Source organism: Amia ocellicauda, chromosome 7, assembly GCF_036373705.1.
Source record: "Amia ocellicauda isolate fAmiCal2 chromosome 7, fAmiCal2.hap1, whole genome shotgun sequence".
Classification (NCBI taxonomy): Eukaryota; Metazoa; Chordata; class Actinopteri; order Amiiformes; family Amiidae; genus Amia; species Amia ocellicauda.
Window position 1 is genome coordinate 33,135,843 of NC_089856.1, and position 27,227 is coordinate 33,163,069.

The following is a 27,227-nucleotide window of genomic DNA, read 5'->3' on the forward strand; positions in this document are numbered from 1 at the left end:
CAACTACTGCCCCTGAGAGTTGTGTTGTGCAGTATGAGTCATCTACACGCGTTATGATGTTCAGATGGAGTCAGGTTTTACTTTGCATCATTATACAACTACAAAGATCATGTTTTGCATTATGTAAGAGGAAACTGTGTACAGGGAGGCCAATTCATCACACTGAACCATATTTGCAGTAACGCTTACTGACCTGAAGCAATACAGACACAAATGTAGGTGCAAATGGAATTGCAGAAATGCTTCCTACACATGTGATTGAAAAATAAAATAAAATTCCTAGCAATTGTAGCACACTGCAGACCAATACAATTATAATCAAGGTAGCACCAGCATATGGTATAATCCTGTTTGTCTTCTGCTACTCAGCATCTAAATGAAACATTAAAAGAGCAATGGTGCCTTTCAGGAGCAAATTTACTCGTGAAAACATACTGTTTCTGAACTTCAGAACATGAGAATTTATTTACATCTTTCATTAGCTTTAGGGTCAAATAAGAGATTAAGTTATGGATTGGTCATGTGTTTTAACTCTGGTGATGGTTAGGGTTAATAACCTAACCTAACCCTACCAAATGGTTAGGCCTAGCAATAAACAATTATCAAACATGGTTTAACCAAGCCATTATGGAAATTCAATTAGACATTTTAAAAATAATAATTTATAATGATAGTCTTCCTTTATTTACAAAATGTATGATTACTAAACATATTGCTTTTTTGTACATTTCCTATGATGGGTGAACTTTTCACGCTGTAGTTGATATCAGAAAGGTTTAACAAGGATACATTTTAAGTGTCTCTGGTATTAATTTTAGAAATGTTTTTGCCATGATGTACCACTTTTAGTTGGGACAATTCTAGTTATAAATTTACACCTGTGTTGTAAGAAAAGTGAACATTAAATCAGTCAATGTGATGGACTTCTAAATGGTAGCATGCTAAATGTAGTTTAGTTGTACTGCAGATATCAATGTTATATATGAAGAACATGTTTAGTCTCATCAATTAATGGAATGTTGATTTCTAAAAATAATTTGAAGACTCATGGGTAAATGGGTAAACACATATAATTTAACAAATATCACTCAATCTTTCATTCATGATGGTCAACCACAATACCTGTTTTTATTTGAAGATCATGTCCAGGTGATTAAAAACATGGGAAGTTAAAGAACATATAATAAACACACACTCACACGTGTTTTTAACTAAATGCATGTGTGCTTTTACATGTAATACACGAGTACAATACCAATTAACCGCATCAACTTATCAAGTCAAGCACACAATATGATACCAAATATCCATCATAAATAGTATCACAGTTGCAAAATGCAAAACGTAATTGTTAATCAAAAACAGTTTAACCATGCAATTCCCAGGCAGAACATTAAGGAATTGGGAATGATCTTAAACTGATCTCCAACTTTGGCACTTATACAATATCATTGGTTTGCACAGGTAAAAGCTTGAGAGATTAATTATGTAATATAGGCATTACATTTCAAAAACATATTGGCATATATTATTTTACAAAGGAATGTCATACCTCTTACAAACCAGACAAAGTTCATTACAAAGTAAAGAAGCAGAGAGCATGGTGAGTTATTAACGTTCTGTGGCTAGCAAGAAAATAGGGTACAAAGAGAAAATACTTAGGATCACCAATACCTTAAAACACAGCCCAGTGAAAAGGTAGCTCTACTACACGTAATGTTGTATGAAAGCTTGCATAAGGTAACATTTTACATACCGGAATATACATCAAGTAAAGTAATATGCTTAAGGCACAACTTCACCACAGACAGAAAATACCATCAAAAAAGCTGTACAAGTTAGAATGCTACTTTAGAATGCTCAAAACCATCCCTGCCTTTGTGCACTGTCACTATTTTGCAGTGTAAACATGTATACACCACTGGATAAATAACTTGGACTTAGAAAAGTCTTAATTTGAAGCTGTAATTAAGCTTCTTGAGTTCAGTCCAGGCACTATAAGAATATGATTAGACTGGTTTTGTAATAAGGGCACAGTGTTGACTTACCACACAAAGTATGCATATAAAACATTTGCATGTTAGCTCTTACATAAGCACTTTTGTACTCTCAACAGCAAAACTATTCACATAATATTCTTAGTATGCAAACATTACACTTGTAAAATTACAATACCAACAAGCACTTGTGAATATATTGGTACAAAAACAAGAATCAAAACAAATGTACAGAATAAAGTGTGCACAAAACATTTTTTTCCCCTCTAAAAACTGTATATTAAACTATTAATTTTCATATATCAATGTATTATTTAAATGGACCAGAAATTCACAAAGGCAATTTGCCAAATAACACATAAAATGTGCACTGAGTGTGTTTACATCTAGATGAGAAGGTATCTGAAAGGTATGCAAGAGACACTGTCCTTGATTTTCCACAGTGTTGAATGTAATGTTAGCTTCCTGGTTAAATCTAAATATGCGGTTCTATGGGTTTTTGTCAGTCTGAGTTGGAAGTGAAACATTATGATTCATATGAAAACTATTTAATGTTAAATAATAGATGTTAAAGATTTAACTATTAAAATGTGTTATTTTGTTTTACTTTCCTAGTAGTTACTGTAAATATGTGGGGCTAAATGAGACAAGTTTGGCTCAGGCTGTTACAGGGGGCATAAATGCACATAAAACAGCCACTGTGCAATTATCATCAATGTCAAAGGACATAATTGTATCTACAAATAACATAACACAAAGAGATTGGATTGTGGGAAGTATTGTAGATACTGTATGTATTTGGCAAATGCCATAAAGCAAGCATTTCTGAAGGCCATTGAGATGATTGTTATGCCGCCCACAAGAAAATGTCAAATAAAGTGAAAAAAACAACATTACATCAAAATGTCATTTATAATTCTCCTCCTTGTCAGGCATGTTGCAGACAATGTGAAATACTTACACAAAAATAAACATTTGGCAGTATTTAGCTGGTGTAGTTGTCACAGACAGTGGTCCGCAGCAGTGACCATGCGACCCCCTCATACTCTCTACAATTATTTAGAAGCAGAACAACAAACAGCCACAACCACTTCCTGCTGAGGTCACGATACTGTAGGAAAGGTAAGGACTACCAGACAGCAAAGCCTCACAATACCATCATCTTCACTGCTCTTTAGGTGCAGAAATAAACTGAAAAAAAGAGAGACTGTGTTTAACAATGACATCACCAAATCTTCAGAAGACCGAAGTCTCCCCAGTCCCCATGACAGCAGTGTTATAAATAATGTACCCCTTCATTTTGTGAAGATTGACCCAATTCCAGGAAATCAACATGCATTCTTACAGATTCATGCAGTATATAATAATATAATAATAAGTATATAATAATATCATTCATATATTACAATATTGTGGTGCAGATAATACAAATGAAGATTATCAAATTGATGACGGAACTTCCAGGGAGTGAGAAAGTAAACAGCACATGTTTAAAAAGCAGTAGGCATAAAAACATTATATTACATTCAAAACAGAAAACCTATAATTAACCTCAATTACCAAACTAATTTCTAAATGACAATGCTTGCAATAAGATGCATCACTGTTCAGAAACATGGTGCATTTTGAAGTGTGGCCCACGTCAGGTCCTGAAACAATTCTTTAAGTAGGTGTAATTGAGAAATTGTTTTATTTTTCTTTGCTGCTTTGGCTTATCAAAAGTCAAGTTGGGTTTTCCTGCTTTGTGTTTATTCGCTTAAAAAAGGTACCACGTATAAACTGAACACAGTGTTCGACCGAAGGAGATTTTGAGAAGTGTTAATAACATTGTCACAAAGGATGAAATAAAGGGAAGAAAACTTAATTCTGCGTGGAAAACAAAAGGAATACACTATGCTTAATAGAGCTAGGTTGTTATATTTTGTAATAGCCAAGAACAGCATCATGCAACAAGTATTCATCACTTAAAAAATGACACCACAATCACAAAAACTACTTTAAAAACAGCAATGTCACAATTATGCTTACCAATGATGATGATAAGAATGACAGCACAAACTCCTCCCAGTATAATCATCATCTGTAGAAGAGAAACCAGCAAAATTACATCATGTTGTACAGAAGAAATGAACAGGAAAACCTCAGGAATATGCTATGTTTTATTCCATTGTACACATACAAACACACACATGTACCTACATTATTTATTTTGCAGTGCTAGAAATTCCATACTGATTTGCTCTATATTTTTGAGTTTGGAATAGTACTGTAGCACCTTTGATGGAGCTGGTGGGTGAAGGTGAGATTGATGTTCAACACATTGCCTGCCTACTCACACCCACCTGTACTGATCATTTGATTGAATCTCCCAGGGAGAGAGCAGAGGAGTGTTTTTTATGACATGACATTTGTGGCACAATGCAGACCACTGCATGAGCAAAAGGATGTTCCCAAGCAAAATACTAACAGGACGATTTGTTAAGCCCATGGCAACTTGTTCTCCATTTACTGACAGTAATTATACATTTTTAAAGGTTTTCAAACACAGCATTAGACAACAATTATGTATTTGTATTATTATTATTATTCAGTTAAATCACAGTCTCTGAAATCTACATGGAGTTCGAAAGCACAAGCAAATTCTGCACCCGGAGCTCGGAGCAAAAAGTTCCCAATTCATTCTTCACATAAACTCCACCCACACATCAGCAGAAAACGAAAGTCCCTTTAAAAGGAGAGGTGGTGAATGAACGCTCTGTTTAAACTTGTGCCAGGTCTGTGAGTCACAGTATCCAACACAGCACCAACAAGCACAAACAACACTGGTTCTGTGGCTGTACCTTGCAGTTTTTCCACCAATTTTTTCTCTTCAGTTTGGCAGCACTGGTCTCAAATTGGGATGCACCAGCCTGAAGGGCATCTGCACGGTCATCCAGTTCTGAGAGCTTGGTGTCTCTCTCCATCACCTTCTCCATGTTCATCCTCATGACATCCACAACCTGAAATCACAGCATCTCAAACCATGCCAACATTTCCTAAAACTGAATGCCTGAACTGATTCTCTTTGTTAAATGTATCAGCCCTTCACCTGTTTGTGACTCTTGTAACAGTAAACCTACTTAAATTTGAATGCATATTCATATATATTCAGTTCATTTTCCTCAGATGCAGCTGTGAATAACTATAAAGGGGTGGCCACATAGTTTAGTTCCAGAGCCACGATTTCACCTCCTATTTGAACTGACCAGTTCTCAGCAAAATAAACAAATAAACAAAGACAGAAATACATATTTTCAAACTGAACCAAATTTAAATGGAAACTGTACAGCTTGTTCTTGGCTGGAATATCGGTGGTCTCGGGGGATAATACTGATTTCCTTTAAAGGAAAGTGCTGACATACATGGTTTCCACTTATTAACCAACCAAGGAATGCTAATTATAGAGAAAGGGAAAATACTGGTGCTAGGCTACATTGTTTAGAGAACAAATGGAAAAAACATCTGTTCTGTGAAGAAATGTAATATTCTGTAATCTCAATGTAGCTGCCGGTTCAAACATGTATGTGCATGTGGTGTACATATTACAGCTACCACAGACACAGGCAAGTACATTTGGTGTTAGAATTAAGCTCACATTATTTTTTATCTTCTTTTCTTTGCTGGTTTTAACCAGAGACTTAGTCATTCTTGAGAAAATCATATACAGTAATTAAAAAATAATATATATGTATAAAGAAGGAAGGTGGCCCCCTTCTGGAAGTTCAAAGTAATACACATAGACAATTATGGTGATCAGATGAGTAGATTTGACTGTACTGACCTCCTTCACCTGGGCCTGTGACTGCTGGATGCGCTTGTTGCTGGTAGTGTTGGGGGGCTGCGCTGGTGGGGCCACACACTCTGGATTAACCCCTGCATTCAGAGGCCCCTGGGACTGTCCTGAAGTGGACCTGAATGCCAGAGAAAACACATGAGCATTCAAGAGAGAATGAGAAAGTTGACATCAGAAGCTGCTCTTAAACCCCATCCACTTCTCACAATATATATATATATATATATTTGCATTAATCCCATAGACACTAATTTCAAGGGGTATCAGGTCATACAGAAAAGAACAATCTGCTGGACCCATTATTATTATTATTATTATTATTATTATTATTATTATTATTATTTAGTTCTTAGCAGACGCCCTTATCCAGGGCGACAAAATATAAGCACAATACAAAGTGCAAAAAATACAGTGGATAGTGCTGAGGAAAGCAGAAGCTTTCTCCTAAAACATGGCTTGCTCCACTTATAAAAGTACAGCAACACCGAAAGATACATTAATATACACATTATATATATATATATATTATTAAGTAACCTTATAAACGTTTTTTATATATCAAAAAAATATATGAAAACATGACCGCTGTTTTGACAGTTGTCAGTTTCTGTTTGACATAATTGCTCTAGCACAGTGGTTTTCAAACCGGTCCTGGAGTACCCCATGCCCTGCTGGTTTTTGTTCCAACCAAGGTCTTATTTACTTTATTTAACTGTATATTGCTTTGTTAGTTCAATTAAGGATTCAATTAAGCAATTACGACCTCGGTTATAACAAAAACCAGCAGAGCAGGGGGTACTCCAGGACTGGTTTGAAAACCACTGCTCTAGCATCTCTGGTATTACATCTGTTTCTATTGATTGTACTTTGCTTGAGCTGCAGGTTGAAAAAGCTGATTTACTATCAAAGTTCATGTTAAACAAACAGACAAACTAATACATTCAACATAAAGGAAACAAAAAGGTAGCCAATGTTCCAGCTGAGGGAAATAAATAACAAATAGTGATGGTATAGCAACCATAGATTGTAGTCTTTGCTTTTCCATAACTATAACTACGACAATGAAGTTTAAAGGATTAATTATGTGTGTGTGTGCGTGTGTGATACTATGTATGAGTAGATGGCTCAGTGTGTTTTGTTCGAGGAACAGGAGTGAAAAGGGTCAGACAAAATTAACAGGAGATCAGTTTCTGGTCATTGGCTTGATCTGTATAGACCATCTGCACCTGCCCTCTTGTGCCCTTTCACTTGAGAGGATTGCAGTGGGCAGGCGGGAGGAGATGGTTATTCATTAAGCCGGATGTATTACAGAACAGCCAGCTTTACCAAATTTAATGTGCACACCCACATGCAGTTAGGCTTGGTTGCGCAAAGCAGAAAAAATGGCATCTTTAAATTTGAAGTACCATTTGACATAAACAGCATGCAGGAAATTGTGTTAGGATGTGTCACCATATAAACGGTGTTGCAGGCAGAAACAGGATTTCTAGCACTGTATTTGCCTACCTGACACATGCTTGCTTTAAACATGCTAAAATTGTAAATGATTCTAACTTTTTATTAATTCATTGTTAGGGTATAACAAAAGGTATACTTTAGGCGTGCACATTTAAATTGAATCTCAGGTAGTAACTGATTCTTAACAGAAAATTACATCAAACACCTACCTTCACTGTATGCTGGTGAAATGGTCTGTTCCTAAAAATAAGGGATTTTAACCTGCAGCATTTGAGCTACACATCCATATCAATTGTATTCAGGCTATTAAGATATAACCAGGCTTATAAAGGTAATCATGTCACAATTTTATATTAATACAATGCACAATGAGTTGATACATGATTTCCATCATTGTTCTTCTAATACTACTATTATATATCAATTGAAGTGTAAATGTCTAACAAAATGTAAAGAAAAGTAATTGTATGCTATGAAAACAAACAGTAACATCTAGTGAACAGGTTAAATATGCTTCTGCAATCATGTCACTTTCCTAAAAGGGGAAAATAAAAATAATTACACATTCAGACACATTCATATGCATAATTTATATCCACACATTATGTATATATAATTTATATCCGCAAGTACTTCTAAAATGTTCTGATTTCTACTTAGTTTTTGGTCTTTAAATCTGTGTATGTAGGCAAACACAACATATTCACCAATGAATTAAAACAAATACCACACTGAAACACATTCCAGAACCTTGGAGAAAATCGTTCTCTGCTACCTGGCAACCAGACTGTGGGCACTGACTCATTTCCTCATGACTAGGTGTTAACTATGGAGTTAACTCACGAAAGTACAGAAAATAGATACTGTGGATGTCTCCAATTGCAATTGTACAACAAACTGTTACATTAAGTTTGAGTAGGGGAGCATAATTTTGAGAAATATCACTACATTATGCAATAAAATTAAATGTAGCAATCAAATTCATCTAATTTTTATTTATGAAAACAACAGAATATCTTCTGGACTAGCATTGCAAATCTTTAGCATCTATAAACAACTCCTGTCCTAATGGAAGAGAAAACACTCAATTATCCCCAGAATAATTTCTGATTACCATTTATAATTTGGTTATACTTCCTCATGGGTTTAGGTTAAGTATGAGCAATAACAGTTCTATACAGCTGTATAACGTTCCAACATCGAAACGTGTGCTGTTAAAGATGATAAATTTGACTAAAAAAAAAAAAAAAAAAAATCTAGTAAGGCCAATATCTTCAAAATGTATTCACAATTCTATATCTAAAAGTGTGATGCTTTTGGGTTCTTCTTACAACACTTGATGAATAACTTCACGTCATCCCATATCAGCAAAAACAAGAAGTTGTGAAAAACCATAACATCAATGAGTTTTAAAAGAGTCATGCACATTTCACTCCCACTGTCTCTCACTAGACTGCATAAGGATTGGGATTGAGATTGTTTAGCACATCATTTAAAAAAAAATACAGAATTAATCATATTGCAAATCAATAGAACACTCTGCTGCAAGTTTTGTGCTTGTTATTTGGATTTTATAACACATCCATATAACATCTCCTACAGTTGATATTCATAATGTTAAGATTAGTCTAAGTTTTGTCACGGAAAATACATAGATTTACTTGAGGTTGGAATGTCAGTCCCCCCCGCTCCCTTTTCCCATACAATATGAAACTCATTCTGTGCCCTATTAATCATCAACATTAGTTGTCAAGTAAATCAATTTGAATATTCTTGCAATAATGCAGGGTTTCCAATTACACTGGTGTGAGCTAACCTCCACAGCATAACGAAACTAAAGAAGCAAAAAGGGCATTCAAATAAATGTGTTTCTACTTTAAATTTCAACCTAGTTCAATTGCAATAGTTAGTATTGCCATAAAAAGAATCAGGACTTAGTCTTTCTTATCGAATCCATATGAGAGAAATGTCCCCGTTTCTCATCAACACAAGTCAAGAGGACAGTCACTGTGTGTCACCCACTCCTACGCTTCTTGCTGTGAGCCTTAAAGATGGAAATATTGTTAATATGACTACATCATCATCATCATCATCATATACAAGAGAAAGGTATGCAAGAAACCGGTATATAGAGCAGCTGAAATATTTAATATTTTCCACACCTATGGAATATGTCTATAGAATAACTAGCTGACTAGTAGACTGTGATTGCAATACTCTCAATTACATTTAAGATCGTAAGGTAAGAAGTTTTACTACTGCATTGGCCAATCAATCTGTGTATGTCGTAAGGAGTGTAGCAACATGTCTTGCGCAGAACAAGTGTATTTGTGCAAAAACAATTTTAAAAAGCTTGGGGTCTTAAAACATTAAATGATCAAGGTAGACCCCATTGATCATGCCTGTGACCAAACCTGGGTCCTATGGAGTCTTAAGAGACATTTAAATGGGATTAAACACCCAGCTAATTTAAGGAAGACATGTTTGTTAGTTCACTGCACAGATAATTATTGGTACCTCTCCGAGACATCATGGGGGATTTCCGACACTACAGGGATCTCTGGGTCTGCTGCTCCCCTTATTAACTTGTCTACCATGAAGATGCATTTTTTTTTTTTTTAGATCATGCCCCTGGAATTAATCCTTATAAGTGCCCTCTGTAATCAAGCTTACATTATCAAGGGGCTGTAGAGAATGAAATGTGCAGTTATGAATCATACATTCAGGAGTCTCCCTTAAAGAAGATGAATGGCGAATAGTGTGTGCTAAGTATCAATGGACAGAATGCCAGGGTGGAACTTTTTCTGATTTTACATGATACCGATGTTCTTCCGTGTTATAACACATGCACTACTTACTGTATTTTATATCATTAAAACAGTGCTTAAAGTGATTTAAAAATTAGTATAGAAAAGAAGGGAACACCGCAGTTCATAATACTATAGAAGCACACTGTAAAGCATAAAGGACTAAAGAAATTGAACGACAGGACAATTAACTAATAGTAAGTTCATATTGCACTACAATTACTAGGCTCTTTAAGCTGAAAGTGATGGTAATTGTGTTGGAGTCACTACAATTCCATATATTGCATTAAAGATTTTATTAGAAGTAAGTGCTGAAGTTGTAATGAATTTACAAAGTAAGGGGGGTGAGGGGAAGGTGCAGGTATTCAAATCCCCACAGGAGAATGTATTAGTACTAATTTGGAAAAGCTGCAATTTATAGAAAGACTTCAGCGATTTAAAGTTCAAGCTTAATAAATAACCAGGGAAACACTGGTCTTCCCCCAGCATGTATGCACAACTGTAAAAGTGATGTAGGATCAAGGTTGCTCCAATTAGTTTTCTTTAAACTTGTCTTTTGCATTTAACCTCCATTTTAAATAAATAAGCTCTTCAAATAATCAAGTTCATTTTTATTTATGTTTTAAACATAAATGTAATTGACTACTTTGTAATTGATTATTCTATTCAACAGCCAATGCTGGAAAAAATGAGATCACTATGTTAAACAGCAGATGCATAAATCCTGTTTGTATTCATTCCTGTTTGCTGATGGTTCCCTGGTTTAGTCACATTATTTAGACTAGCTCTTAAACTAAAATAAGGCATTCATCCAACTGATCACACGTGGTTTGAGTAAGTGTCATGCTAACTCCTTTCAGTGTGACCCATCAACACATGAGTACTAGGGATGTAATATTTAAAGCTGACCATATTTGTACATTTCCGAAGCTTTTTCAGCTAAGCGTGAAAGGAGTCATTTTCAGTTCCCCATGGGATGCCACAGAGGAAATATGAATCACTCTTCTGCTCTTGCAAATCGTGCTAATGCAGTGATAATAGGCTGTGTTCGATCTTGCGAATTATAATTTTGGTGTATACATTAAATTGCACTGTCCCCTGAGTGTTGCTAAAAATGAACACATCTGTAATTTATGATAACAGACTACTGGAGAAATTGATGGTTAGCAAAAATAAACACCTGCAACAAACACGTTTCATCAACGTGTACTTCAATTCAACAACTAGACACTAAATTCAGCTGTAAAGGGGAGTATGCAAAGGTGACATTTCTCTACAGATCCTGTTATGCAGACCTGGTCCAGCATTATCCCACAACTGCTTGGCACTGAAACCATGATCAACATCAACTTTAAACGCCACAAGAACTTAATTTCTCAGATCTGGGATACATTTTAAATGCCCTGCTCAATTAATAGCACCTGAAGCAGCAAATCAGTCCACCAGTCTTATTTACACACCCACAATATCAATTTTCCACAGTATGAGGTGGCATTTAAGTTATTTAGGTTAAAATCCTGAAAATATTGTCAATTTATTCCATACTTGCAGTTACTGTAGGGTTACTCATTTGTGTGGAAGGCTAATAACACTGTACAGTTATTTGAAACCAACATGTTGAACATATAGTACATTGTGGCTGGAATAGTCATTTTTATATTTTATATTTTATATACACTCACCTAAAGGATTATTAGGAACACCATACTAATACTGTGTTTGACCCCCTTTCGCCTTCAGAACTGCCTTAATTCTACGTGGCATTGATTCAACAAGGTGCTGAAAGCATTCTTTAGAAATGTTGGCCCATATTGATAGGATAGCATCTTGCAGTTGATGGAGATTTGTGGGATGCACATCCAGGGCACGAAGCTCCCATTCCACCACATCCCAAAGATGCTCTATTGGGTTGAGATCTGGTGACTGTGGGGGCCAGTTTAGTACAGTGAACTCATTGTCATGTTCAAGAAACCAATTTGAAATGATTCGACCTTTGTGACATGGTGCATTATCCTGCTGGAAGTAGCCATCAGAGGATGGGTACATGGTGGTCATAAAGGGATGGACATGGTCAGAAACAATGCTCAGGTAGGCCGTGGCATTTAAACGATGCCCAATTGGCACTAAGGGGCCTAAAGTGTGCCAAGAAAACATCCCCCACACCATTACACCACCACCACCAGCCTGCACAGTGGTAACAAGGCATGATGGATCCATGTTCTCATTCTGTTTACGCCAAATTCTGACTCTACCATCTGAATGTCTCAACAGAAATCGAGACTCATCAGACCAGGCAACATTTTTCCAGTCTTCAACTGTCCAATTTTGGTGAGCTTGTGCAAATTGTAGCCTCTTTTTCCTATTTGTAGTGGAGATGAGTGGTACCCGGTGGGGTCTTCTGCTGTTGTAGCCCATCCGCCTCAAGGTTGTACGTGTTGTGGCTTCACAAATGCTTTGCTGCATACCTCGGTTGTAACGAGTGGTTATTTCAGTCAAAGTTGCTCTTCTATCAGCTTGAATCAGTCGGCCCATTCTCCTCTGACCTCTAGCATCAACAAGGCATTTTCCCCCACAGGACTGCCGCATACTGGATGTTTTTCCCTTTTCACACCATTCTTTGTAAACCCTAGAAATGGTTGTGCGTGAAAATCCCAGTAACTGAGCAGATTGTGAAATACTCAGACAGGCCCGTCTGGCACCAACAACCATGCCACGCTCAAAATTGCTTAAATCACCTTTCTTTCCCATTCAGACATTCAGTTTGGAGTTCAGGAGATTGTCTTGACCAGGACCACACCCCTAAATGCATTGAAGCAACTGCCATGTGATTGGTTGGTTAGATAATTGCATTAATGAGAAATTGAACAGGTGTTCCTAATAATCCTTTAGGTGAGTGTATATGTATATACAGTGAGGGAAAAAAGTATTTGATCCCCTGTTGATTTTGTACGTTTGCCCACTGACAAAGAAATGATCAGTCTATAATTTTAATGGTAGGTGTATTTTAACAGTGAGAGACAGAATAACAACAAACAAATCCAGAAAAACGCATTTCAAAAAAGTTATAAATTGATTTGCATGTTAATGAGGGAAATAAGTATTTGATCCCTTTGACTTAGCACTTGGTGGCAAAACCCTTGTTGGCAATCACAGAGGTCAGACGTTTCTTGTAGTTGGCCACCAGGTTTGCACACATCTCAGGAGGGATTTTGTCCCACTCCTCTTTGCAGATCCTCTCCAAGTCATTAAGGTTTCCAGGCTGACGTTTGGCAACTCGAACCTTCAGCTCCCTCCACAGATTTTCTATGGGATTAAGGTCTGGAGACTGGCTAGGCCACTCCAGGACCTTAATGTGCTTCTTCTTGAGCCACTCCTTTGTTGCCTTGGCTGTGTGTTTTGGGTCATTGTCATGCTGGAATACCCATCCACGACCCATTTTCAATGCCCTGGCTCAGGGAAGGAGGTTCTCACCCAAGATTTGACGGTACCTGGCCCCGTCCATCATCCCTTTGATGCGGTGCAGTTGTCCTGTCCCCTTAGCAGAAAAACACACCCAAAGCATAATGTTTCCACCTCCATGTTTGACGATGGGGATGGTGTTCTTGGGGTCATTCCTCCTCCTCCAAACACGGCGAGTTGAGTTGATGCCAAAGAGCTCGATTTTGGTCTCATCTGACCACAACACTTTCACCCAGGTCTCCCCTGAATCATTCAGATGTTCATTGGCAAACTTCAGACGGGCCTGTACATGTGCTTTCTTGAGCAGGGGGACCTTGCGGGCGCTGCAGGATTTCAGTCCTTCATGGCGTAGTGCGTTACCAATTGTTTTCTTGGTGACTATGGTCCCAGCTGCCTTGAGATCATTAACAAGATCCTCCCGTGTAGTTCTGGGCTGATTCCTCACCGTTCTCATGATCATTGAAACTCCATGAGGTGAGATCTTGCATGGAGCCCCAGACCGAGGGAGACTGACAGTTATTTTGCGTTTCTTCCATTTGCGAATAATCGCACCAACTGTTGTCACCTTCTCACCAAGCTGCTTGGCGATGGTCTTGTAGCCCATTCCAGCCTTGTGTAGGTCTACAATCTTGTCCCTGACATCCTTGGACAGCTGTTCGGTCTTGGCCATGGTGGAGAGCTTGGAATCTGATTGATTGATTGCTTCTGTGGACAGGTGTCTTTTATACAGGTAACGAGCTGAGATTAGGAGCACTCCCTTTAAGAGAGTGCTCCTAATCTCAGCTCGTTACCTGTATAAAAGACACCTGGGAGCCAGAAATCTTGCTGATTGATAGGGGATCAAATACTTATTTCCCTCATTATCATGCAGATCAATTTATAACTTTTTTGAAATGCGTTATTCTGGATTTGTTTGTTGTTATTCTGTCTCTCACTGTTAAAATACACCTACCATTAAAATTATAGACTGATCATTTCTTTGTCAGTGGGCAAACGTACAAAATCAGCAGGGGATCAAATACTTTTTTCCCTCACTATTATATACACTCACCTAAAGGATTATTAGGAACACCTGTTCAATTTCTCATTAATGTAATTATCTAACCAACCAATCACATGGCAGTTGCTTCAATGCATTTAGGGGTGTGGTCCTGGTCAAGACAATCTCCTGAACTCCAAACTGAATGTCTGAATGGGAAAGAAAGGTGATTTAAGCAATTTTGAGCGTGGCATGGTTGTTGGTGCCAGACGGGCCGGTCTGAGTATTTCACAATCTGCTCAGTTACTGGGATTTTCACGCACAACCATTTCTAGGGTTTACAAAGAATGGTGTGAAAAGGGAAAAACATCCAGTATGCGGCAGTCCTGTGGGCGAAAATGCCTTGTTGATGCTAGAGGTCAGAGGAGAATGGGCCGACTGATTCAAGCTGATAGAAGAGCAACTTTGACTGAAATAACCACTCGTTACAACCGAGGTATGCAGCAAAGCATTTGTGAAGCCACAGCATGTACAACCTTGAGGCGGATGGGCTACAACAGCAGAAGACCCCACCGGGTACCACTCATCTCCACTACAAATAGGAAAAAGAGGCTACAATGTGCACAAGCTCACCAAAATTGGACAGTTGAAGACTGGAAAAATGTTGCCTGGTCTGATGAGTCTCGATTTCTGTTGAGACATTCAGATGGTAGAGTCAGAATTTGGCGTAAACAGAATGAGAACATGGATCCATCATGCCTTGTTACCACTGTGCAGGCTGGTGGTGGTGGTGTAATGGTGTGGGGGATGTTTTCTTGGCACACTTTAGGCCCCTTAGTGCCAATTGGGCATCGTTTAAATGCCACGGCCTACCTGAGCATTGTTTCTGACCATGTCCATCCCTTTATGACCACCATGTACCCATCCTCTGATGGCTACTTCCAGCAGGATAATGCACCATGTCACAAAGGTCGAATCATTTCAAATTGGTTTCTTGAACATGACAATGAGTTCACTGTACTAAACTGGCCCCCACAGTCACCAGATCTCAACCCAATAGAGCATCTTTGGGATGTGGTGGAACGGGAGCTTCGTGCCCTGGATGTGCATCCCACAAATCTCCATCAACTGCAAGATGCTATCCTATCAATATGGGCCAACATTTCTAAAGAATGCTTTCAGCACCTTGTTGAATCAATGCCACGTAGAATTAAGGCAGTTCTGAAGGCGAAAGGGGGTCAAACACAGTATTAGTATGGTGTTCCTAATAATCCTTTAGGTGAGTGTATATCACACAAAAGTATTCTAACAAATGAAGTTTTGTTAAAGTAACAAAATATATATATTTTAACTCACAAATCCTAAGTGAGTTATATGTAATATTTTGTCACACCACGAGATACAACACAGTCAGTGACAAAGGTAATGCGTATTAGTAAAACAATTGCTGTTTAAGAAGGTTTCAATGAACTTTTATGAAGATACAATGAAAAATGTGATATTACAGGTGGTTTTCTGTTGTGTGTTTTATCCTCACTATTTACTAAAGAATTCAGATGTTGCTTTACATTTAAATAAAAATCAACAGATCGGCGGTCTAACGTGTACACACCCAATTTTAGCACAATTCAATCAAATGCGCTTATGTTTCCTATATGGCGAATCCTTGGTCTGAAAATATAAATAACTACAGTTGAAATGACAACACAATTGAATGAAATGACGCGAAAACAGGGTTAAAATAGTCAACTTGAGCACCACAGCGTCACCCCCACCCCCACTGAAAAACACCAACAACTGAGGCAACTCGCAGAGATCCTGTAGTTTACTGCACAGTGTCTTTAAAGTATAATGCAGAGATTTAAATAATAATAATAATAATAAATCCATATAGATGTTATCTATTATTCTCTTTCTTTGCCTGCAACCGCTTCCCCGCCCTCCCTTCGCAACAAGTTACAATGTCCATACTGGAATAGTTAACTTTGTGAGGGGAAATCACACGTTTTACTCGGAATTCAGTCTCATGAACAGAAGGACTTGGTACAAAATGAAGCGATTACTGAAAAACGGCACCGGTCTGAAAACTCCGTTCAGTGCTCTTTTTGTGAGCTTACGGGTACTATAGCCCGTCGCCACCAGTAGCTCGCCGACTTCATTCAGCACCATTACTTAAGGACAGCACCCACATTTCTTCCATCACGTCCCTACCCAAACCCCCGCACTAGACATCATTTAAAGCACATGAACCAGCTAACTTGTAACACGCACTTTTCACTGGTACTTACATTGTCGCTATGTGATATAGCTTGAAGCTGCAGTCTGGGCACTAAGTCCGATTCTTCAGCTGCCGCTAACAAAGATGGCTTTTGAATCCAGTAAAAACCATTGAGTGCACGGCATCCGGGTACTGCTACACCCAAGAACACGTTGGCGCTGTGGAAAACGTGGTTTCTTATGCCGAAGAAATTATAAAGCCGAGTTTTGCATACATACATATACATAGATATATACACACACACAAGTATTGTAATGCATATGTATTAATGGTGCACCTAAAATAAAATGTATAGCTAGTAATTAATCAAAAACTTAAGTTGCATTGCCAATTGTCGCTTCTTGATTCTGTAAAACTTGTGTTTGAACACGATCAAAACGTTGCTACAATTTGTGCTTTTTATTCGGTCTGTCGGTTTAAACATTTATGTTGTAAACGTCTGAATTAGATTGCCACACTAACGTTTTCAACCATGAGGACAAGACTCAGGCCACCGGGTAAGTGTTTGTTCAAAGTCTTCAAGACAGATTCCTCTTTCTCCATAACTAAGCCAGGAGAATGCACAGGGAGTCACAAGGTAGCTACAGCTTTCCCCACAATAAGGATGAATGAAACAGGCCGGAGGTGTGTTTCCATCCCAAAACAAAAGAATATCTTGCACCAGCTGAGCTCTGAATGCAAGTAGAATTACACGAAGGAATTCTTGCAATCAACAAATTGAAATAAATGTCGTAAATGTGTTGTGAAAACTGTCATCTTTATTTTCTGTTTTGGTTTTCAAGAATCCATAGATCGCAACGACTAATGCTTGGGCTGACTAATACTGTATAGCAAGACTATACTCCTCATACAGATGCACGTATCAAAGCCGGTCTGTAATTGCTTTTTTATTGCATATATATTTAGAAAGAACACGTCATATTAACATTATGAAATAAAAAAAGGCACATATATTGCTGCACAACTATATTAACGTGTAATGGACAATAAATGAAGACTGCTATTCATGTTGCAACCCAGAGGCTTCAAGTTGGAACATAAGGATCAAAATTTAAATTAATGCCAAGTATCCACTATTTGACATATGAATGTTCTGCAAACCTGTACAAATAATTCAGGAGCTTGGGCTGCACAATACGACTGATAGATGGAGTATAATAATGTGTATCGATTGGTTTTGAGCTTGCTTGACTGAGGGAATGATGTCCTGGCCAGGTGGACAAGGCAAGATAAATAATAACCTCCCCCCCCCCCGCCCCCCATCTGACCCCTCTCCCGAGACTTAGATTCCAACTCCAATAGCTGGAGAATAAATTCCCAATGGAGGATTTCTATGCTCTATAATCTAATGGACTACACACCTCTTCTACATTGTCAATTGTAGAACTGCGATTCAAAGAGGCAGAACATCTAAAAAAATAAAAATAATTTGTCCCTCTAACACACAGCACAAATTGACTTCAAGTTCCAACTCAAGATGGAATTGTGAAACATTAGGGGTTATAAACATGTAGGAAACAAGTTTCTAAATAATGTGATCACAACAGATTAGACAAGTTTGACATTGTAAGTGGACATGACTCGTAAAAATGCAATCTATACAACATCAGTATGATGTTCTACAAAGCTCAATATAAATCAGGGATTCCCAACCCTGGTCCTGGAGGACCCCCTACCCAGCTGGTTTCTGTTTTAGCTGAGCTCTCAATTATTTAATTGAACCTTAATTGAAGTAACAATCCAATTTGAATTTTTTAAATTGTTATAAAGTTTGTTATTTGATATGTTCTTTATAAAACTTTATACATAAAACCCCTCCCGTTTAAAATAATTAAAAGGCTCCGATTTAAGAAAATTTAAATTAAGGGTTCAATTAAGAGCTCAGTTGGAACAAAACCCAGCAGGGAAAGAGTGCTCCAGGACGAGGGTTGGTAACCACTGACGAAGAAAAACAATTGGTAATATTACATACAGGTTCTTTATTCTTTCAGGGGTTGTGGCTCAAGCTTTGGGCTCAGTATGTACTGCTTCTCATGGATAGTTAAAATAAAGATATCCAATGAAACTAAACTACAAAGGCATGCTATAGAAATGCTGTAGTGCAGGGTTGGCACTGGTCCTGAAAAGCCACAGGGCCTACAGGTTTTGTTTTCTATCCAGATTGTTAATTGCTTAAATCGAACCAATTGTGGGTCTTAATTAGGCAAAATGTCCCCGAGTTCAAGGTATCCAATGGTTGGTGATTTAGAGACCTGGAAAACCTGAAGAATCGCGGCTCTTCAGGAACAGGGTTGGCCACCCCTGCCATACTGGGAAACCCTTAAGAAAAATAAGGGATTTGTTTGTATATGTGAAATTGTCCAGAATGTTACAATTTCCTGTTTTTAAGATGCATACCACTTGAACCTGATTGGCTAAACTCCTAGGACAATGTCAGATGTTAAATGGGAAACGCTTATCCACATGTTTTCTCTCAGACAGAAATAGGATATTGGACAGAAATATTGGATAGTCCTACAGTTTATCAAAAATGTGCCTGCAGCATTCACATGATGTGCTCAACATGCAGGCAAATTGCAAACAAGGCACTGATAACCAGGAATGCATTTAATTATCAGCGTCATGCGAGTCAAAGCATTGTTTAGTTTTTTTTTTGAACGTCACATTTACCATGAAAAACTAAATTCAAAGGAAGCCTACCAAACCTTAAAACTAATTTTCAATTCCTAGTATTGATGTATTGCATACTCACTTTGACATGTTTAAAGAAACAGGGCATCAGATTAATTTAATCTTAACTCCATAAGCCAACCATATTCTAACACTAACAAATTCTATAGGGTAATCCTTAAATGTGTTCTTGCAGCATTCAGAAGAAATAGTACAACGGCTTCTTTTTAAATTATATATATAAAAGGATAAGTTAAAGGTAAAATAACTTTAATAAATGAAAAATACCTACCACAAACAAAGCATGTACATCATAAAATATTCAGTGTGTACAAGAATTCAAGGCTACTGGTATGGAGAACAGTAGCATCAAAATTAAGGAACATGTGGAAAAAAACAACATATTACACAGCAGGCTCTTAGAACCCATTTTTATATTGCACAAAATCAAATGCTGATGTTTGAAGAGCACCTCAAAAAAGAAAAAGTAGCTTTGAAATGTATTAGTACATAATAGTTAGAAGGTACTTAATGCGCTTTTACTTCACAGACCACATCTATTGATATAGAAGGTACACACTTTAAATCAGTTTTGTATTCCACAAGTTAGGGCAATATGAAGAGGTCCATTTCATTTTGGTCCTTGGTTCTTTTTCTTCCCCCATTCTTCTTATTGTTGATATTGTTAGTAACCCTGGGTATTAAAGCATTAAGCCTTTTATGTAAGTGTCTAAGTGACAAGGAAACATCTCAAATTGAGACTATTCCTTACCAAACTCAGAAAACAGAAAAATAAATACAGGAATCTGGTTCTGCAGCAATATAACCTTGAAGTGGTCCTATAATAAAATGTGATATTTCTTGCAGCATTTTCAGAACAAAAAACAATTAAAAGACAAAGTCTGGGTATCTTGTGCCAAGAATAATGTTAAAAACATTCATGCAAGTTGTATACGAAGTAAAAATCTATTGGAAGAATCAATCTGAGATGTCAGTAACACCTGTGCTGAAACCTGGTTACCCATAAAAGGCAGTTGTAGAATTTAAATTATAAACAAAAAAGTGCTTTATATATTTGATGCCAGTTTTAAGAATATCTTCATTTTTGCACATCAAACCAAACCGATAAAAAAAAAAAAAAAAAAAACATTTCAGAGTAGGATAATGAAAACCAGACTATTTATTATGTTTTAATTCCAGTGTTTAATAGTCTCATGACATTTAATATCATTTAGACTATAAATTCAAGACATCCCTAGCTATAATTAAGTAGTCTGGCACATAAAAGTTTAAAAAACTCCTCTCTTCACACTTCTGATGCACATATATGCAAATCTTTGAAAGGGGGAACAGGAAATGCACCTTGCATATTCAGAAGTAGTTTCTTTCCCCGGCAGCAATATCATTAAAAAAGTGAAACACCAGTCTCTCTCTCTCTGATGTCCATTGCAATGAGAGGATTAAGCAATTAAAAATGTAACATTTATATCATATCAACTTCCACTCAATAACTCATCTCAAAAATTTACATCAAACCTCAGTATAAATGCACTCAATTTACTGTGTCCTGAAAACAATACTCAACTACGGTGCTTTTGTTTCACTCATTTAACATCAGTTTGCATCTGTGAAAATAAAGCCTTCGAACCTATATGATAGTTACAGTATACCTTGTCAGATAGATAGTGTATATTACACTCATTCTTTCTGCAGTTGTTCCTCACATAGCTTGGCATTGAGAAAAAATAAAACAAAACGGAAAAAACAAGAAACCAGCAGCCCCCGGCGTGCAAAATCAGCAACTGTTGATTACCATTATATACAGATATGTAAAATAACAGAACAAAAACAGAACGTCTTGGTCTAGTTTTGAAGGAGCGGAGAAGCTGAGAGTGCAACTGTTGTTATTCACATCATCTCCGAGTCAATTTGTGGTCCAGATGTCATCCGTTCCCTTCTTTAAAAACATTGTTCCCCGCAGTCAATTCAGTGCGGTTCTGCAACAACTAAGACCGGTTGTCCTTTGCCACGTTATGTGCCATCCAGTTCACTTTTGTAGTCCAACTTTCACGCAGCGCTTCATCAAACTTCTGTCTGAATTGCTTTAATGCCTCTTCGTCCGTTTTCCCCAGTGCAAGGGAGTCCTAAAGATGGGGAACAAAGATGACAATCCTCATTAAAAGGTTAGGATTTGTTCCCGTCGAGCAATATCGCTTAGGTCTCTCCCGTCAAATACCCTTCAAGTGAGTCAGGGAGCAGCCATCCTTACAGATCCTCAAAGATGACAATAATATACAAATTCTTACAAATTACATTTGCTAGTGATTAAAAACAGACCAGCGAAGAAGGAAAACCTTGCAACATATGTGTCTGTTTCCAAGTCTGTTGTATTATACTGTGTGGATCCCCTTTGGTCACTGTGTACACAATTGTGTGCATGCATTCCAACAGGCACAAAAACATACAATGTGCCTGTATATGTGTATATAGTTCTAAATGGGCAGGAGAGGCTGAATGATGACAATCTCATTCCACCATACCTTAAGGTACTGAATGTCTTTGACTGACGTGAGTTCAGGGAGGCCTGCTGTGAGCATCAGTGCAAACAGGGTGATGAACAGGTTTCCATTTTTCCTCAGGATCAAGTAGGCCTCTTCACAGTACTGACGAAACCTGTCAGAGACATCCCAAAAATAAAATAAAATTAAGTTTACCAGTTGCAATGTAGTGCAAGTCTAAGTCCAATAAATCTTCATTAGTCCATAGAAAGGCTAATTTGTTTTCTTGAATCTACCTTGGCTAAGCTGAAGTTTTTGATTAACAACTTTCATTCTGACTCATTGAGTGTCTGAAAGAAGAGCAAAAGGCCACCTGCCTGCCAAACTTTTCAGTGTTGCCCGTCTTTCCTTGCTGGATGACATGGATGAAATCATAGGTGAGAATGAAAGGCACTCGCTCCCTTTTGATTCCAAATTTGGACTTGAAGTTCCCCAGGATATGCCCGAAATCTATGTGAAAGAGCTGAAAAACACAAGCAGCATTTTAAAATTAACTCATCACCATGAAAATGATTTACAAAATGAATTAACAGTCCAATTCTTTTACAAACTTCTTTGTATTCTTTTAGTCACGAAACAGTCTAGCCTCTGGATGGCAGAAGTCCACATAACATCTACCCACAACAATGCCGCCTACTCTGGCAAGCGCCCATGGCTCAGTTGCAATGTATTTTCAGCACGAGTGAGATAAGGATGCAGTTGAGAAGTACAGCTCCCAATTCCCTTGCTAACGCACTAGGCTACAGCAAAACACCTACTAAATTTGCTAATTGTAATAACTGTTTATCATCACTTTTAGAAAATAAAATTACATCCATTAATACATAAATAAATAAATCAATGGAAAGAACATTGAGAACAGTACATTCTATTCCCACTCTGTAAAACTAAAGTAACATGAACATCAGGGCGATGGGTTATACACCGATCAGCCATAACATTATGACCAGTGACAGGTAAAGTGAACACTGATAATCTCGTTATCATGGCACCTGTCAGTGGGTGGGATATATTAGGCATCAAGTGAACATTTTGTCCTCAAAGTTGATGTTAGAAGCAGGAAAAATGGGCAAGCGTAAGGATCTGAGCGACTTTGACAAGGGCCAAATTGGGATGGCTAGACGACTGGGTCAGAGCATCTCCAAAACTGCAGCTCTTGTGGGGTGTTCCCGGTCTGCAGTGGTCATTACCTATCAAAAGTGGTCCAAGGAAGGAAAAGCAGTGAACCGGCGACAGGGTCATGGGTGGCCAAGGCTCACTGATGCACGTGGGGAGCGAAGGCTGGCCCGTGTGGTCCGATCCAACAGACAAGCTACTGTAGCTCATAGTGCTGAAAAAGTTCATGCTGGTTCTGACAGAAAGGTGTCAGAACACACAGTGCATCACAGTTTGTTGCGTATGGGGCTGCGTAGCTGCAGACCAGTCAGGGTGCCCATGCTGACCCCTGTCCACTGCCGAAAGCACCTACAATGGGCACATGAGCATCAGAACTGGACCACGGAGCAATGGAAGAAGGTGGCCTGGTCTGATGAATCACGAGTTCAAGGTGTTGACTTGGCCTCCAAATTCCCCAGATCTCAATCCAATCGAGCATCTATGGGATGTGCTGGAAAAACAAGTCCAACTTACAGGACTTAAAGGATCTGCTGCTAACGTCTTGGTGCCAGATACCACAGCACACCTTCAGAGGTCTAGTGGAGTCCATGCCTCGATGGGTCAGGGCTGTTTTGGTGGCAAAAGGCGGACCTACACAATATTAGGCAGGTGGTCATAATGTTATGGCTGATTGGCGTATAAGTCAGGATCGCACAGTCTGTGCTGAAACACAAACCTAGAGATACTTGAACTGGCCTCAAACCATGAAATTGTCTCTCCTCACCTGTCCTGTGCTTCGGACCATGATGTTATCGCTGTGTCTGTCACCAATCCCAAGCACATAGGTAGCTACACAGTAGCCGGCACAAGACAAAGTAAACTCCTCAATGGCTCGATCCAAAGCATCCCTGGAACAGAAGATATGCCCCATTACCTATGACCTTGCAAGGCATTTTTACATGCCAAAATCATGACATATTCCAAGGACATTAATAGCTACCCAGAATTCTTCTCTTTGAGCCAGTTGAGAAGGGCATCTTTGTTGAAGGCGGCAGCTGCAGCTACGTTGCTGCTGGTCAGCTGAATGTTGGCAATTGTTTCAGATGCAGAGACAACTTCTATCAAGCCAGACCGGTCTCCGGTAGCAAGACAACCATAAGGCACAATTCTGTAAAACAAATGGAAAAATATTACACTATATCCCTTAACAGTTCACATAAATCTGTAAGTGTATAGAATCTATATTTTTGGGTCAGGTAAAAGGAGGCTTAAAAATGATTTCTTCCAGAACAGGGGTTTTTATTTATTTTTATTTTTTACAACATGTATTCCTCTCATTGGCCACTAGAGGGCACAATGCACCACTCAAAACAGAAAAAGCTTCAGCATTTGGACTCTAGCTACTGTTTAAAATAACAAATGTAATAAAGGCCACCACAGTGTGACAAGTTAAAAATAAAGAAATAAAATAAAACGGAATAAAAGCCATCTCTGAGGTTAGCAGAGCCATCTCTGAGGTTATCAGATCAGTCTCTGGGGACTAGGGATGAACAGTAACAATATCTTCCTTGGATATAGAGGATAGTGATGAACATGTACATGACTGTTCTAGTGATTAAGGGCTTGTCAGCAGGGGGTGCTGGCTGGGCTATAAGGGCTAGCTCTTCCACTGACTCAATGATTAACTCCCCCTTTGCTCTCTTCAAATGAGAAGGAACACACAACAGATTCTATTGTAAGCAACTCTGCTGCAGTTTGTCACATTATTCACATCCTGGTCTCTCAGAAGTACTTGAGATAAAAGTGCCTGCTGAATGAACAGGAATTTAAGATTACAGGTACAGGGCAAAGAGGCAGCGATCATATATATATATATATATATATATATATATATATATATATATATATATATATATATATATATATATATATATATATATATATATATATATATATATATATATATATATATATATATGAGACGGGAACCGGAGCAGGTACAGAAAACATCCTTTTAAAGGCAAATGTTGGCTGCAGAAATACTACTGAACTCGGAAGAAAAGATTCCCTTATTTCTGGTGAACCCCCCACCTCACTCACTCCCTCCCTCCTTTCCTTTGGTCCCGAGACCCCATTTCAGAACTGATGCTTTAGGGGATATTTTGTCAAAGCAAGCACGCTTCATTTCTGTTAAAAACAGATGTCGGTCGGCCAGTCCGGAATATCTCCACCACTTACAAATCATTAGGCCCCGTGGACACTGAAACGCTTCCTTCAACAAACTGTTCTGACGATGTCCTGGCTGGGTCTTTCACCAGAAACAAATGCTGGTAATCATTTAGAATGGGTTTGTCTCCAACATAAAAGTACAGAACACGCAATTCTGGCACCCAGAGCCTGTCACACAACATTACGTCCAACGGAGGGCTGGCAGATCTGGAGGCTGAGGTTGCAGATAAAAGTCTGCCAAACGCGCCGAGAGTCATGCGCCGCATATGGAGCCCAAGACGAAGATAATTAAGAGGGGAACTTCAGCTCCAGAGACATGTGGAATCACTGCCCGTCTTATCACAACATGACAAAGCCCCGCCAAGTGCCGAGGGGGTCAGGGGTCAGGCTGGCACTCTTCCATGGCATTTCAGGCTCGCTCTATCCCTGGGCGCCTCTCCAACTGCTTCCCTTTCAAACGCTGGAGAGGATGAAAGCTCACTACTCCCCCGAGACTCAAGCATTCAGAGTCAGAGGAAAAAACATCCATGTCAGAGAGGCATTCTGACAAGTCAACCCGGGGACATGTCCTCGGGGCCTATCCAGTCTCATCCTGGGGTGTCTGAACTCATCTCTCTTAACTGACTTTTTTTTCCCTCTTCTTCAATGGTGGACTGCTACTGACAGATCTATAAGCAATTCTTGGCAATCAAACGTACGTCTTCTTCCTTCCTTTCTTGGTGCGTTTCAAAAATGCTTTAAGAGTCCAGCTGCTTGACAGAAACTGCTGCTCGGAGATAAAATACAAATCAAACACTCCAGTGACGGAAAAGGTTCCAGCCTCCCTCCAGATTTTCGGTGTGTCAGTTAACTCCATTAGCCTCTTCTCAGATTTATCTCAGAGTATTAGTTGTGACAGGCTTTAACTGCAGGGGACAGCCCTAACATTTTAGCACACTGGGAAAGGATTTTAGAGGTGCACACAGAAATCGGTTTATTTATTTCATGATGACATTCATGCATCAGTAATACCTAAAGCAGGACAAAAGTGTTCCTGCTATTTTGCTGTAGTCTAATCTTGAGACACATATTTCTTGAGATACGCATTACCTCACATCAAAGACTAACAAGTTAGTGCCATATGTTGCACACTATGTAACCCATAGCTTGAGGCAATATTTCTGTTTTTGCTTTAATGTAATTCAAATGTCTCCAGTTCTGTGCTACATACATTCAGTATAAAAATACATTTAAAAACTATTTCAGGATGGCTGCAAGAAAATTAATATTTAGCACAAAAATGAGCAATATCAAAAAGCCTTATGGTTCTATTATAATACATCATAAACCAAACACTTTTTTCCCCTCAATTTACATTAAATTGTGTTATGGAATGAGTTTTAAACTAAAAGAGTTTGCAGTCTCCTGGTACTCCTACTTAAGTCCTTTTATGTTTATTCATTAAATTATACAGGGAAAAAAGGGCTATATGAAGTCATCTTAGTAACCACAATCTGTAGCTGAAATCTGGTTAGAGGATCAGAAGGGATAAACCAATAAAAACAGACTGCAAATTCTCTTGCAGAAATTAAAAAATCTGCTGCCAAAGCAGAGTCATTGCCTAAGGACTTGGTAACCAAATCAGGGGCAGTACTCCGGGAGTGGACTTTGCAATTCTCACCTGAGGTCCAAGTTAGCCTCTTTCCATAGCTTGTCCATCAGCCGGAGGATTTGCAGTGTCAGCATGTCTTGGCGGAGGTCTGGCAGAAAGAAGAAAAGGATACTGTGGTCACAGTACCCCTTCAAGTATTGTATAACCTGCCTAAAAAAATGCTTTAATATATAGCTGTGAGAGAAACATAACTATAAAATAGTTAAAGGAGCTG

At 38.4% G+C, this 27,227-nt stretch overlaps 2 protein-coding genes across 3 annotated transcripts in view; both read right to left on the reverse strand.

Moving 5' to 3' along the window:
- Positions 1-1,052: 1,052 nt before the first annotated feature.
- On the reverse strand, positions 1,053-16,905 carry LOC136753296 (vesicle-associated membrane protein 2). Its single transcript, XM_066709277.1, has 5 exons — positions 16,821-16,905; positions 5,818-5,947; positions 4,838-4,996; positions 4,026-4,077; positions 1,053-3,188 (listed from the first exon to the last, which is right to left on the reverse strand). Coding segments are annotated over exons 1-5 (360 nt in total). The 5' UTR covers positions 16,823-16,905; the 3' UTR covers positions 1,053-3,171.
- A 2,830-nt stretch (positions 16,906-19,735) lies between these two features.
- pik3cb (phosphatidylinositol-4,5-bisphosphate 3-kinase, catalytic subunit beta) overlaps positions 19,736-27,227 on the reverse strand; it is a 62,032-nt gene continuing 54,540 nt past the window's right edge. For both annotated transcript variants that reach the window (XM_066709278.1, XM_066709279.1), the window contains 6 exons: positions 27,023-27,101; positions 24,134-24,301; positions 23,918-24,041; positions 22,356-22,501; positions 22,021-22,153; positions 19,736-21,624 (listed from right to left, as the gene is read on the reverse strand). In XM_066709278.1, the coding sequence (XP_066565375.1) occupies positions 21,487-21,624; positions 22,021-22,153; positions 22,356-22,501; positions 23,918-24,041; positions 24,134-24,301; positions 27,023-27,101 (788 nt within the window). In that variant the 3' untranslated portion in view covers positions 19,736-21,486. The remainder of the gene's footprint in view (positions 21,625-22,020; positions 22,154-22,355; positions 22,502-23,917; positions 24,042-24,133; positions 24,302-27,022; positions 27,102-27,227) is intronic.

Coding starts and splice junctions, on each gene's coding strand:
- LOC136753296 (XM_066709277.1), bottom strand. Junction 4,997..5,817: donor CACAGGCCCAGGTGAAGGAG/GTCAGTACAGTC, acceptor CTGTGATTTCAG/GTTGTGGATGTCATGAGGAT. Junction 4,078..4,837: donor ATTGGTGGAAAAACTGCAAG/GTACAGCCACAG, acceptor TCTCTTCTACAG/ATGATGATTATACTGGGAGG.